The following is a 14,432-nucleotide window of genomic DNA, read 5'->3' as shown; positions in this document are numbered from 1 at the left end:
ATAGACAATAGGTGCAGGAGTAGGCCATTCGGCCCTTTGAGCCCGCACCATCATTCAATGTGATCATGGCTGATCATTCTCAATCAGTACCCCGTTCCTACCATCTCCCCATACCCCCTGACTCCACTATCTTTAAGAGCTCTATCTAGCTCTCTCTTGAAAGCATTCAGAGAATTGGCCTCCACTGCATTCTGAGGAAGTGAATTCCACAGATTCACAACTCTCTAACTGAAAAACTTTTTCCTCATCTCCGTTCTAAATGGCCTACCCCTTATTCTTAAACTGTGGCCCGTGGTTCTGGTCTCCCCCAACATTGGGAACATGTTTCCTGCCTCTAACATGTCCAACCCCTTAATAATCTTATATGCTTCAATAAGATCCCCTCTCATCCTTCTAAATTCCAGTGTATACAAACCTAGTCTTTCAACATACGACAGTCCCGCCATTCCGAGAATTAACCTAGTAAACCTACGCTGCACGCCCTCAATAGCAAGAATATCCTTCCTCAAATTTGGAGACCAAAACTGCACACAGTACTCCAGGTGCGGTCTCACCAGGGCCCTGTACAACTGCAGAAGGACATCTTTGTTCCTATACTCAACTCCTCTTGTTATGAAGGCCAACATTCCATTGGCTTTCTTCTCTGCCTGCTGTACCTGTATGCCTCCTTTCAGTGACTGATGCACTAGGACACCCAATTCTCATTGTACGCCACCTTTTCCTAACTTGACACCATTCGGATAATAATCTGCCTTCCTATTCTTACCACCAAAGTGGATAACCTCACACTTATCCACATCAAACTGCATCTGCCATGCATCCGCCCACTCACACAACCTGTCCAAGTCACCAAATCACTAAATTGACTAATTGGCAAATTTACCAAACTTCTAATTTAATTGCTCAGCCAATCCCCGCACTCACTCCTATCATGCGCTTCACTGAATGACTGCTAGCATCCTTTTGGTGCTCTTTTTTAAACAGACTTTCCCCTGCAATTCACATTGACTTATTCTCAGCCAACGGTCGTCCTTGCTGCCGCTGCTGCTGCTGCTGCTGCTCTCCCGATCTTTACTGAATCCAGCCGCACCCGGAAAGGCTGTTTGGGTCCTTGGATGAAGTCGAGGGGGGAGGTAAAGGGACAGGTGTTGCATCTCCTGCGGTTGCAGGGGAAAGTGGAGTTTGCCAGAGTGAGGCCTAGCGTAAATTGGAGGAACAGCACCTCGTATTTCGCTTGGGTAGTTTACACCCCAGCGGTATGAACATTGACTTCTCTAACTTCAGATAGCCCTTGCTTTCCCTCTCTATCCCCTCCCCATTCCCAGTTCTCCCGCTAGTCTTACTGTCTCCGACTACATTCTATCTTTGTCCCACCCTCTTCCTTGACATCAGTCTGAAGAAGGGTCTTGACCCGAAACGTCACCCATTCCTTCTCTCCAGAGATGCTACCTGACCCGCTGAGTTACTCCAGCATTTTGTGAAATAAATACCTTCGGTTTGTACCAGCATCTGCAGTTATTTTCTTACACCAGCTATTACTTGTGATATGTGATTCACCGGATTAAAACCCACCTTCCTATCGCCATTAACACCTGGCTGTCTGGGCTAATGGGTGGTTTTGACATTTCATCCTCAGAGAGTGAGTGGCCTGCTCTGAGCAGTTGCCATATTCTTGCAATGTAATGCACGAATCACCAGTGGGAGATGAAGAACACCAATTACGGTTGCTAAGATTAAAATCCGGTAATATTATGCGGGTGTGATATTTTACTGGATGTTGATCAGTGTTGAATGGATTACTTTGAATTCTGTCACCAGTTTGCAGGAGGACCCTGTCTTCAGATATCCCTTCAATTTTGCACCATTCCAGTGCCTCTTTAGACTTTAGATTTTTAGACTATAGTGATACACTACAGAAAAAGACCTTTCGGCCTGCTGAGTCTAGGCCGACCGGCAATCACCCCGTACACTAACACTATCTTACACTAGGGACAACTTACAGTTTTACCAAAGCCAATTAACCAACAAACCTGTACGTCTTTGGAGTGTGGGAAGAAACTGGAGCACCCGGAGAAAACCCACGCAGTCATAGGCGTACGTACAAACTCCGCACAGACAGCACCCATAGTCAGGATCTAACCTGGGTCTCTGGCGCTGTAAGACAGCAACTCTACCGTTGCACCACTGTGCCATTTCCTCTGACATTTTCAGTTAAGATGGCTGGAAAGAGATCACTTCTTTTTCTCTCCCTAAAGTTCGCGGGGAAAAGCAAGTGAGGATAATGACACACAATGTGTAGGTGGGTGGGTCATTTTAGTTGCTGATAACAATGAGGGTGAACCATAACTACACATCAACAAGTGGCCTCTTATCAATGGAGCAGGACATAGAGTTTGTGTGAGTGCAGTTGGGTAATGTCAAGTACTACACTAGCGAGGTAAGTTGGTGTGAAAAGCAATGTTTTGGAGCAGACTTTATGAAGCAACATTTGGGTCAATGTACGCATTAGAATCGCCACAAAATATGACACCTTATTGAGACTCTTCACTGCTGAGGTCACTGAATTGCTTTCACCAGTGAGACCAGCAGCACGGCAGCACAGTCCTGCCTTCTGCTTGTCCCCCACATACCAGAGACAGGGAGGATGGAGCCCGCGATGAGAACAGACGTGACCAGCAAGGAGCAAGGCCGGTAGGAGAGGGAATGATGGAGGACGGGAGAGGAGAGGGACGTCGGCTCACAGGTTGACCTGCACGTCCAAGGGGGACGTGACCTCTGCAGGCCTGCAGCAGTCTGGAGCTTGCCTGGAACAGGCTCCCCTCATAAGGCCTAGAGCATGGACTGAACTTTGAAATTGGTACCAGAACATGGTGCCTCTTGCATGCGGGATCAGTAGATTATTTCTGTACAATTTGCTAATGGGGGTGTGCTTAGGTATGGCAGTACTCTACTGGACTGTTTGTGAGAAAATAATTTCACGGTAATTTGCACTTCGCACATGTGGCAATAAAAGCACCACTGATTCATTGACCATTAATTGATTAATTGCTCCCTCCAGCCAGGCCTTCTTGAACTAAACTAAACCCCATTCTTTCACTACTGAAATGTCAACTCTGTAACTCTTTACACAGAAGCTGCCTGACCCGCAGTATGTTCTTGATTTATTCTTTCAATTGCTCTCTTACCTTTGACAATAACATCAACTGCCATGTCTACAAAGTCCTATTTTATATTGGATTTGCAATGGAACCACTCAAACTATCATCACACCCGCTCAATCTAACCAGTCAGGAAACCTAAAAATAATATATCAATGGCGCGACTCAGTTAAGTAGCGACAAGAGGCATATTGAAACATGTTCCAGATTTCCTGCATACTCCTGACAACACTCACTTGCAGCACTCTGCAAGAATAAAGTTCAGCCCGCATTTAACATTGAGCAAAACTGTGCTGCTCTTTAATGCAACATCATGAATGTTCTGCTTATTAAAAAGTCAGTGTGACAGCTCTACACACTTCAAAGGAAGCAATCAATAAGGACTTGAGACAACAAGAGCTCAGGGGGTAATTCCAACACCATAAATATCAATGAGGGTATGAACTCGGACAATCTCTCTGGAGATAAGAGGATCACCATGAAGCAAATAAAGAAACTAATGGAACACCAGCAATAAAGTCAAGAAATGCCAGTTGCGATCACAAATTCGGAACAAAGCGAATTGAATTTTGTAAATCATTGTTTGTTCTTTTCATCAATAAGTTCTGTTAAATAAAATGGGCAATAATGTAACCGATTGCTTTAATACAAAACACTGTGGCATGCAGCAAACAAGCTTGTTTTCAATTCATGCTGTGCTTTCATGCTCTATGGGAATGCTTCAGGAAGCTCCATGTGATGTTAACAGTCGGAGATCAATGGCAGTTCGTGTTAAGAACACAGCCTGCTCCAAATGGCTGAGCACAGCTCTGTACAAATGTGGCAAAATCACATTTTATATTACCTCTAGCACATTTCAATTTCTTATATCATCACCTTTGGAGTCTCTGATTTTCAATCATGCTGAATGTTCTTTGACTAGGAACTCGCTCTGGCCTATCTTTACGTGGGTAGATAAAGAAGACGTTCAAACAAAATGTTAATGATCTGGGCGTGAGTCGTGAGTCGTGAGTCATGCCACCAAAGGAGTTACTCCAAAGATATAGAAACTGGGAATTCAGCTCGAGGGAGTGTGGTCAGAAATCTGACGTTTTGGGACTCAATATCAGAGCTTCACTTCACCAGCTCACCAGATCACAATATGGTAACAGCCATGGGGATGTTCCCATTGGAAGACCATATGATCCCACATTACATGTGTCAGGATATCCGGCCACAGCCAAACCTGAAATATCTTACCCTTTGTTGAAATATTTATTTCCACATTCCAATGTATTACTCCAATCTGTTTAATTAATGAGGAAATAGCTCAGCAGTCAAACAGACTTTCAATGTCAATTAAATTTAATGTTAATATTTATGAACATTTTTTTGCACTATAAAATGCACAGAGTTAGACAGAATTGTGGTGCATTCTTAAATCTTTGAACTTGGGATTTCATTTTAAAGATGGCAGAACAAGAAGTTATGGTAGCTACCGATTTACAGTCCTTTGCAACATAATTACAGAACTTTGCACTGCAGAAAATAGGTCATTCAATATTGTGCCTTTAAATCTCACTAGATCAGTCAGCTAATCGTATCAGTCTATTCCAAACTCCTTATTCATTTAAGTATTGTTTATTACAAATTATTATTCCCATCCATTAGTGCTTGTGACTGAAAAAAATGCCTTTCAATTGTTGCTGTGGCTTGTGTTAAACTGGTGCCATCAGACTGAAGTAAGGAGACAACAGTTACCTAATCCTATCGCCAAGTATCTTGAAGAATTCCTATTGTCCCAGAAGTATTCCCAAACTTCTGCAGCTCTTGTATAAACATCTTGGTATCAATCCTTTTACACAACTATAAATCACTTTTATTTAATAAACCACAGTAAATCCAGCCATGTTCTGCTTCTGAACTGAGTCTGTCTCAACCCGAAACATCACCCATTCCTTCTCTCCAGAGATGCAGCCTGTCCTGCTGAGTTACTCCAGCATTTTATGTCTATCTTTGGTTTAGAAACATAGAAAATAGGTGCAGGAGGAGGCCATTCAGCCCTTCGAGCCAGCACCGCCCTTCATTGGGATCATGGCTGATCGTCCCCAATCAATAATCCGTGCCTGCCTTCTCCCCATATCCCTTGATTCCACTAGCCCCTAGAGCTCTATCTAACTCTCTCTTAAATCAATCCAGTGATTTGGCCCTCTGTGGCAGAGAATTCCACAAATTCACAACTCTCTGGGTGAAAAAGTTTTTTCTCACCTCAGTTTTAAATGGCCTCCCCTTTATTCTAAAACTGTGGCCCCTGGTTCTGGACTCGCCCAACATTGAGAAAAATTTTCCTGCATCTAGCTTGTCCAGTTCTTTTATAATTTTATATGTTTCTATAAGATCCCCTCTCATCCTTCTAAACTCCAGTGAATACAATCCTAGTCTTTTCAATCTTTCCTCATATGACAGTCCCGCCATCCCAGGGATCAATCTCGTGAACCTACGCTGCACTGCCTCAATTACAAGGATGTCCTTCCTCAAATTAGGAGACCAGAACTGTACACAATACTCCAGATATGGTCTTACCAGGGCCCTATACAACTGCAGAAGAACCTCTTTACTCCTATACTGAAATCGTCTTGTTATGAAGGCTAACATTCCATTAGCTTTCTTCACTGCCTGCTGTACCTGCACGCCAACTTTCAGTGACTGGTGTACAAGGACAGCCAGACCTCGCTGCACCTCCCCCTTATCTAACCTAACTCCGAGTTTACACCAGCATCTGCAGTTCCTTCCTACACATGTACTGCTTTTACAGCCCTCAAATAAATTGGGTGTAAAACTACATGCAATGTTCCATTTACAGCCTTTCTGATTTCCTAGTCTCTGATTCTAAGGGCAAAACTGCAAATTTAGTTTACTTCTTTTATCACATTTTTTTATTGTCAAAATAACTTTATTTTTAATTTTAAAATATACAAAATGAAAACCATGCAAGATTCTTAATACATTCCTGGTTTCTCTCTCCCTCTCTCTCCGTACCTTCCCTACCTTAGTTCTCCGACTAGTTTCACTCTCCCCCTGATTAATTTTACTGTTTGTATGCCTCGTTGTCACCTGCCCCTCAGCCAACAATGAACCATTCTAGATTTCCTTGATCGTCTGCTTTGATCTGTCATTTTCACACCCCACCCTTCCATATCACCAGTTCCCCTCTCCCCTGACTTTCAGTCTGATGAAGGGTCTCAACCCGAAACGTCACCTATTCCTTTTTCGGTGTAAACCAGTATCTGGAGTTCCTTCCTACACACCTAGTTTCTATACATTCATAATATTGCTAGTAGTATACCCATTAGTGTTAGGACCTCCCTTTTTCCTTACATATCGTGCCGTTGCACTTAGTGCTAAACCACTTTAGAATGGTAATGTTAACTTGGGAAACTGGTCCATTAGAAAAAGCTTGACATTTAAAGGTGTGGATGTAAATGGTAGAACTGAACTTTATGCTCCAGCACTTAACAAGAAACATGCATAAGCTGATAAAATCATAAATAAAATCCAACAATATTTGTGTCTAAGAAATAGGAATGCCTCTATGAAGAAATAATGATAAATCACCAATGGACATCAGAGCAAACTGTACAGTTTCTGATATCATGTTAGACTTAACAGATAGAAATTTGGCCTTGGTCTTAGAAGCTGAATGTACAATGTTTGTATGTTGACCCCCACTTGTGAAATTCAATTCCAGTGACATCCATAGAATTTCCATTGTAAAATTTACCAGGATGATGCTGAGAATTAAATAGCATGGTTACAAGAAGAGACAGACTAAAGACATTGAGGGCATTCCCACCAGACCAGAGAAGGCCAAAGGAACATTTCATATACTTTTTTGTTCAGGTTATAGAAGGTTTTAATAAAATGAAGGGTGAAAGATTATTTTCTTCAAAAGGACATAGGCTCACTACAGAGTCAGTGTAAAGAGTAAATTGCAGATTGAGAAACCAAATCAATTTTGAGGGTAAAACTGCATAAAAAGCCCAAAACCCAAAGAACGGGGCTATGAGGAAAGTGTGAAAGCACGTTTAGTCTTGGATTACTTTAATTAGCAAATAACAAGCCAATGATCATAAACCTTTTGTGCTGCGAATTGTAATAATTTGGAGATGTCAAGAGCTTTAAGTCTCTAGGTGTAAATATCACCAACAATTTGTCCTGGTCCAACAATGGCTGTGGCCAAGAAAGCACAGCAATGCCTCCTCTTCCTCAGAACACTAAGGGAATTCATCATATCTCCATGACTCTTACTAATTTCGATCGATCATGAGAGGAATAAATCGGGTAGTCGCACCGAGTCTCTTGCCCAGAGGAGGGGAGTTGAGAACCAGAGGACATAGATTTAAGGTGAGGGGGGAAAAGATTTAATAGGAACCTGAGGGGCAACTTTTTTACACAAAACGTGGTAGGTGTACGGAACGAACTGCCAGAGGAGGAAGGTGAGGCAGGTACTATCCCAATGTTTAAGATAATTTTAGACAGATACATGGATTGGATGGGTATAAAGGGATATGGGCCAAATGCGGGTAGGTGGGACATGTTGGTTGGTGTGGGCAAGTTGGGTTGAAGGCCTGTTTCATGCTGTATGACTCCATGCACCATAGAAAGCATGATGTCCAGATGTATGTTTGCTTAGTATGACAACTACTCTGCTCAACTGTGCAAAAAGTTTCAGAAATTTTGTGAACGCAGCCCAGTTCAGCACGCAAACTAGCCTCCTCCCCATCAATCTATCTATACTTCAGCTTGCCTCGGCAATGCAACCAACATGATCAAGGATCACTCACACCCTGATCCTTCTCACTTCTCCCCTCTCCTATCAGGCAGAAGATACAAAAGCTTGAAAACACGCACCATCAGATTCAAGGACAGCTTCTTCTTCCTCTTAGTAGACTCCTGAAAGAACCTCTCATATGTTAAGGATGTTTGTCCAATCTTCCAATCTACCTCGTTGCAGCCCCTACACTTTCTTTATAACTACATTTTCTCTGTAGCTGTAACACTATATTCTGTACTCTGTTGCACTACCTAATGCACTCATCTATGGTATGATCTGCCTAGATAGCACATAAGACAATGAGTTTCACTATATCTCAGTACGTGACAACAATATTAATGATAAACCAACCCAAATAGTTAATTTTATAATTTGAGTATGAATATATTTTGACTTACAAACAAGATTTTGGGCAATGAGGGGAAATGTTTGTCTTTAGATTACACTGAACTTTCCTCACTGCATTGCACAAATGCAAATTTAAAATCCACCATTTTCAATGTAATTTAAGGGCGAATATTTTAAAAAGGGAAAATGATTTCTCATTTCAGAGGGATCTGAACAGATTATATCATTTAAGACATTAGATTTCTTTGGATTGACATAAATTTCCAATAGATTTGTGATATTCCTCACAAAGCTTATCATTGTGTGTCAGAATTCAGCTTTAACAAGAATTAGCCACAGGGCAGTTTGGTTGTAAAACCAGTGTCACAGTTGTCAACCTCAGAGATTCTAATGGGCACAAAATCTTGTCAATTGTAAGAGGATGAAGCGTTTTTTAAAAAAAACATCTACCAAAGAATTTCAAAAATAGTTAACGATACTCCAGCTAAGTTATTTTATGAAGAAACTTCCCCAATATATGATTGTGCTTGCTTAAAATGGGGACAATCTGATGAACTAATTATTAAATCCCCTTCAGATTAAACACTTTGTGCAACCATTTTAATTAAATACAACACAGTTTATTCTCGTTCCTATTTAGAAAAGTATTCACTGAGCAACAGTATGTCAGAGGCAAAATGCATTAACAGTAGATCAGGCTTAAATGAAAACCGTAGCAAATAAATAAAAGCATTGCTTGCTGGCATCTGTCAAATACCAAATAATAAATTTCTCTAACTTGAAGGTATTTTATTCACAAAATGCTGGAGTAACTCAGCAGGTCAGGCAGCATCTCTGGAGAGAAGGAATGGGTGACCCAAGGGTCTTGACCCGAAACGTCACCCATTCCTTCTCTCAAGAGATGCTGCCTGACCTGCTGAGTTACTCCAGCATTTTGTGAATAAATATCTTCGATTTGTACCAGCATCTGCAGTTATTTTCTTACATTTCTCTAACTTCATCATTACAATGGTGCATTCAAAACTGCAAGACATTTTCACAAAATGTCAAATGTTTTCATGCAAGCATTTGGACAGATTTACTAAGAACCCAAAAGCACGTGCAACAAATGTCAATAGCTTTAGGAACAAGGAACTGCAGATGCTGATATAGAACAAAAAATCCACAAAATGCTGGAGTAACCCGGTGGGTCACGCAGCATCCCTGGAGAACATGGATTGGTCTTCAGACAGAAGGAGGGTCCCGAAAGAAGGATCCTGACCTGAAAAGTCACCTATCCATGTTATCTAGGGATGCTGCCTGACCCGCTGAGTTACGCCAGCACTTTGTGTATTTTTTCCAATAGCCTTTTTTTGATTCAAGACCATAGTAAATAGTCAACAGTAATATGAAATGTACATTTAAGGAACCATCGACCAAAGTATTTTGAATATACTTAAATCAAAACACAGTTTCTACACTTAGAGACATTTTTTAGCACCTCTTATAATGATTTTGAAGAAGTGAAGGCTCATCTGATATTCCTATGTATTACACATTGAGTGCATAGCCATGGGAGATACATTTGAGCTTTAGAGATCGTTCTTTGTTCCTGGTCCACCACCAAGTGCTCACCTTTTCATCCAAAGCTTTGTGATGTTCAAATAATGACTTCAATGCCTTCAAAACTTCAACTTCACTGGACACTCCCGATGGAGACTGAGATTGCCGCTTGACCACAGTCATTCGCAGGGACCGCTCATGTCTTGACACAAGACACTCCAAATGTTCAAGTAGCAGCTGTTAAATAATCATAAGTTAAATGGGCTTTACTTCGATCAGTATTTTAAAGTCTTGACCAAATGATTCCACACATATAATCAGTAATTCAACTCTCCTCTGTGTGCTGGACACCCTTGTCAAAAATTCAAGTTGTAATACACTGTTTCACGCGAGTGTTACAGAATAAGATCATCTCCCCATTAAACACATTCTTACCTGGGAGCAGGTCTCCTGGGTCATACGTCTCCAGCTTCAAATGAAGCATAGCATCTTTCTAAATGGGGTTAGCTCCATGGCAATGGGACTAGCTTAGTTGGGGCAACTTGGTCGGCACAGACAAGCTGGGCCATAGGGCCTAATTATCCAGTGTATGATTCTACAATAACTATAAATTGCAAACATCCCCATTGAATTGTTTTGGCATTTTTTATCTGCGAATGTCTATCTACAGACAATTAAAAATTAAATACATTCTAAAACGCTTAAACATAATTGAATGCCTGGAAATGAATTCACTTAATATTTTCTTGAATTAAAATGCTTGTTCTCTCTTAGTGCCGTTCCTCTCTATTAAAATCATCTGCTCACCATTTCGTGTGCCAATTGAATCCCGTGGATGAAAAGCAAGTAAATATTTCGGATAAATGCAGGTCTATCTATGGATGTTTGCAATTTATCTCTGGGTTCAAGGAGCCTGATGTTAAGAATGTGGAGGAAGGTTTGCTGAGCTGATTTACGCTGGTTTCTCTTTCCACGGATGTTGTTTGATTAGCTGTGTTGTTCCAGCATTTCTGTTTATGTTAGGATTGCTGTCGTGAAATGGCTGGTGATCAGTTATGCTGAGGACTAGGACCTGCACATCCGCATGGGAGTCCTGAACGCCAGGACACTTGAAATTAATATAAACAGTTCCACCTGGATTCATACTATTGAAATGAATCAAAATGTTGGTTTAATGGGTGGATTTTATGGAACCCCTGAAAAGCAAAGGGAGAAATAACAGTCCCCAGAAGTGGACCTCCACAGCTTCAAGTTTCGCCGCCAGTATGGAGGGATTAAAATTGGAGATACAATGGGAGAAAGAGAGAATGATCAGAGGGAAGCAGAGGGCAGTAGTGGGCAGAAAAGTTTTGATAAGGATGGTGGGGTGGGGGAGGGGTGTAAACAATGCGAGGCAGGGAGGGAGCATCACAGGGAGGGTGCTAAACAGGAAACGATGAAGCAGTATGAAGGATGAGCAGCAAAGGAGAGCAAGTGCATCGACCACAGTTCTTATGATGGAAAAGGTGCATAAAAGAAATTAATAATGGGAAGCTGAATGGCTATCGCCTCTCTGGATGTACTCCAGAGTATACTTTGCCTGCACAGAGATAAAAACAGATTAAACCTCCTCCCTCCATTGCTTTTTTTCTTTCTTATTAATCCTGCCTGAATCCAATTTAATTTACCGAGCATACAACACAATAATAGAGCTCCTAATATAATGTGTAGGAGTCTGGGAAACTACGTGCTAAGCTAACTCCTTATTTTCAGAAATAACGTATTCTTTGGAAAACAAGCCTATAAAAAAACGTAAAAGGCTAGGAGTAATATTTGTTTAATGGAACAGCTAAAAAGGAAATGAAATGGAGCTAGCATAAACAATTTGTTTAAGCACAGAGGGTGAAACAGGCAAAATTGAGAATCGGAGTGTCATGTTGCAGTACACAAATGTCTTAACATGTTGCACCAACAAATAGCAGAATGGAACTTTATCATTGAGAGATAGGAGCAGAATGACACCATTCAGCCCATCGAGTCCACTCCACAATTCAATCATGGCGGATCTATCTGTCCCTCTAAACCCCATTCTCCTGTCTTTGCACCCATGAATGTTCCTCCACATACTAGTTCTCACGTTATTTAAATATTTTCACTGAAGTCAGTGAGCAGAAGAGAGGAGTGACGAAACGGAGAAGAATAGGAGTTGGCTCACTCACTGCCAGCCGAAACCATCCAATAGTTGAGTCATAAATAATGTTAAGGCAACAAGCTGTCCCTTTGACTGGGAAGTGAGGAAGAGACAGCTGAAGAGGGAAGAAAATGATCTGAAATTTTTGAATGGCCAATTATAAGCTTATTTCCCTACACTCAAAACAAATGGAACACATATCCTAACCAGAGCTAAAATAGAAACTGGTACTTTTCATAAAGTCAAGGTTCTGTTGAATAATAATAATCTTGAACAAAGAATCAACATAATAACATATAACAACATATAACAACTACAGCATGGAAACAGGCCTGTCCGGCCCTACCAGTCCACGCCGACCATTCTCCCTGACCTAGTCTCATCTACCTGCACTCAGACCATAACCCTCCAATCCCCTCCTATCCATATACCTATCCAATTTACTCTTAAATAATAAAATCGAGCCAGCCTCCACCACTTCCACCGGAAGCCCATTCCATACAGCCACAACCCTCTGAGTAAAGAAGTTCCCCCTCATGTTACCCCTAAACCTTTGTCCCTCAATTCTGAAGCTATGTCCCCTTGTTGGAATCTTCCCCACTCTCAAAGGGAAAAGCCTACCCACGTCAACTCTGTCCGTCCCTCTCAAAATTTTAAAAACCTCTATCAAGTCCCCCCTCAACCTTCTACGCTCCAAAGAATAAGGACCCAACCTATTCAACCTCTCTCTGTAGCCTAAGTGCTGAAACCCAGGCAACATTCTAGTAAATCTCCTCTGTACCCTCTCCATTTTGTCGACATCCTTCCTATAATTTGGCGACCAGAACTGCACACCATACTCCAGATTCGTCCTCACCAATGCCCTGTACAATTTCAACATTACATCCCAACTTCTATACTCGATGCTCTGATTTATAAAGGCAAGCATACCAAACGCCTTCTTCACCACCCTATCCACATGAGATTCCACCTTCAGGGAACAATGCACAGTTATTCCCAGATCCCTCTGTTCCACTGCATTCCTCAATTCCCTACCATTTACCCTGTACGTCCTATTTTGATTTGTCCTACCAAAATGCAGCACCTCACACTTATCAGCATTAAACTCCATCTGCCATCTTTCAGCCCACCCTTCCAAAAGGCCCAAGTCTCTCTGTAGACTTTGAAAATCTACCTCACTATCAACTACTCCACCTATCTTAGTATCATCTGCATATTTACTAATCCAATTTGCCACACCATCATCCAGATCATTAATGTAAATGACAAACAACAGTGGACCCAACACAGATCCTTGGGGCACTCCACTAGACACTGGCCTCCAACCTGACATACAATTGTCAACCGTTACCCTCTGGTATCTCCCATTCAGCCATTGTTGAATCCATCTTGCAACCTCACTATTAATACCCAACGATTTAACCTTCTTAATCAACCTTCCATGTGGAACCTTGTCAAATGCCTTACTGAAGTCCATATAGACAACATCCACAGCCTTGCCCTTATCAATTTCCCTGGTAACCTCTTCAAAAAATTCAAGAAGATTAGTCAAACATGACCTTCCAGGCACAAATCCATGTTGACTGTTTCTAATCAGGCCTTGATTATCCAAATAATTATATATATTGTCCCTAAGTATCTTTTCCATTAATTTTCCCACCACAGACGTCAAACTAATAGGTCTATAATTGCTAGGTTTACTTTTAGAACCTTTTTTAAACAAAGGCACAACATGCGCAATGCGCCAATCTTCCGGCACCATCCCTGTTTCTAATGACGTTTGAAATATTTCCGTCATAGCCCCTGCTATTTCTGCACTAACTTCCCTCAATGTCCTAGGGAACATCCTATCAGGACCTGGAGACTTATCCACTTTTATATTCTTCAAAAGTGTCCGTACCTCCTCTTCTTTAATCCTCCTAATTTCCATCACTACTCTACTTGTTTCGCTTACCTCACATAATTCAATATCCTTCTCCTCGGTAAATAAAGGAAAGTTGGCTGTTATGTCAGTTCATGGATCATGCAAAGTTTGCATTGATGAATTAATCGTTGGAATATGGAATGTTGAAATGGCTGAATTGAAATATCATGGGAACTCATTAGTAAACTAGATGATTTTATGTTACAGCATTTGAAATTTTAAAGAGAAGTAAATAAATGTGGATGAGGCTAACGCATATTAAACCCAGATGAACATATCTGCTATCCTGCATTCACTGGCGATGATGTATTGAATCAACTGTACACTATAATATTACCCAACCATATCAATGCATCCATCCCATTAGTTAACAATTAATTGTGGAAACCAGATTCTTTACCTTTCATCATCTGAGTTACCTTAGATGAAGCTGCATTCAACTCCATTTGGGTAGATGACAGAAAGAACAAATTGTCC

General features: G+C 41.2%; 1 protein-coding gene across 9 annotated transcripts in view; it reads right to left on the bottom strand.

The window, feature by feature from the left end:
* ppfia4 (PTPRF interacting protein alpha 4) overlaps positions 1 to 14,432 on the bottom strand; it is a 461,362-nt gene that overhangs the window by 130,330 nt on the left and 316,600 nt on the right. For 8 of the 9 annotated variants that reach the window (XR_013548847.1, XM_078420653.1, XM_078420654.1 and 5 more), the window contains exon 3: positions 9,934 to 10,098. The exons of the other annotated variant lie outside the window; for it this stretch is intronic. Coding sequence is in view for 7 of the 8 variants with exons in the window: in XM_078420653.1 (XP_078276779.1) it covers positions 9,934 to 10,098 (165 nt within the window). In the remaining variant the exon portion in view is untranslated. The remainder of the gene's footprint in view (positions 1 to 9,933; positions 10,099 to 14,432) is intronic. 9 annotated transcript variants of the gene reach the window in all.

Source organism: Rhinoraja longicauda, chromosome 24 (assembly GCF_053455715.1).
Source record: "Rhinoraja longicauda isolate Sanriku21f chromosome 24, sRhiLon1.1, whole genome shotgun sequence".
In the NCBI taxonomy this organism is placed as follows: Eukaryota; Metazoa; Chordata; class Chondrichthyes; order Rajiformes; family Arhynchobatidae; genus Rhinoraja; species Rhinoraja longicauda.
The sequence above is the reverse complement of the archived record's forward strand: the minus strand, read 5'-3'. Positions and strand labels throughout refer to the sequence as shown.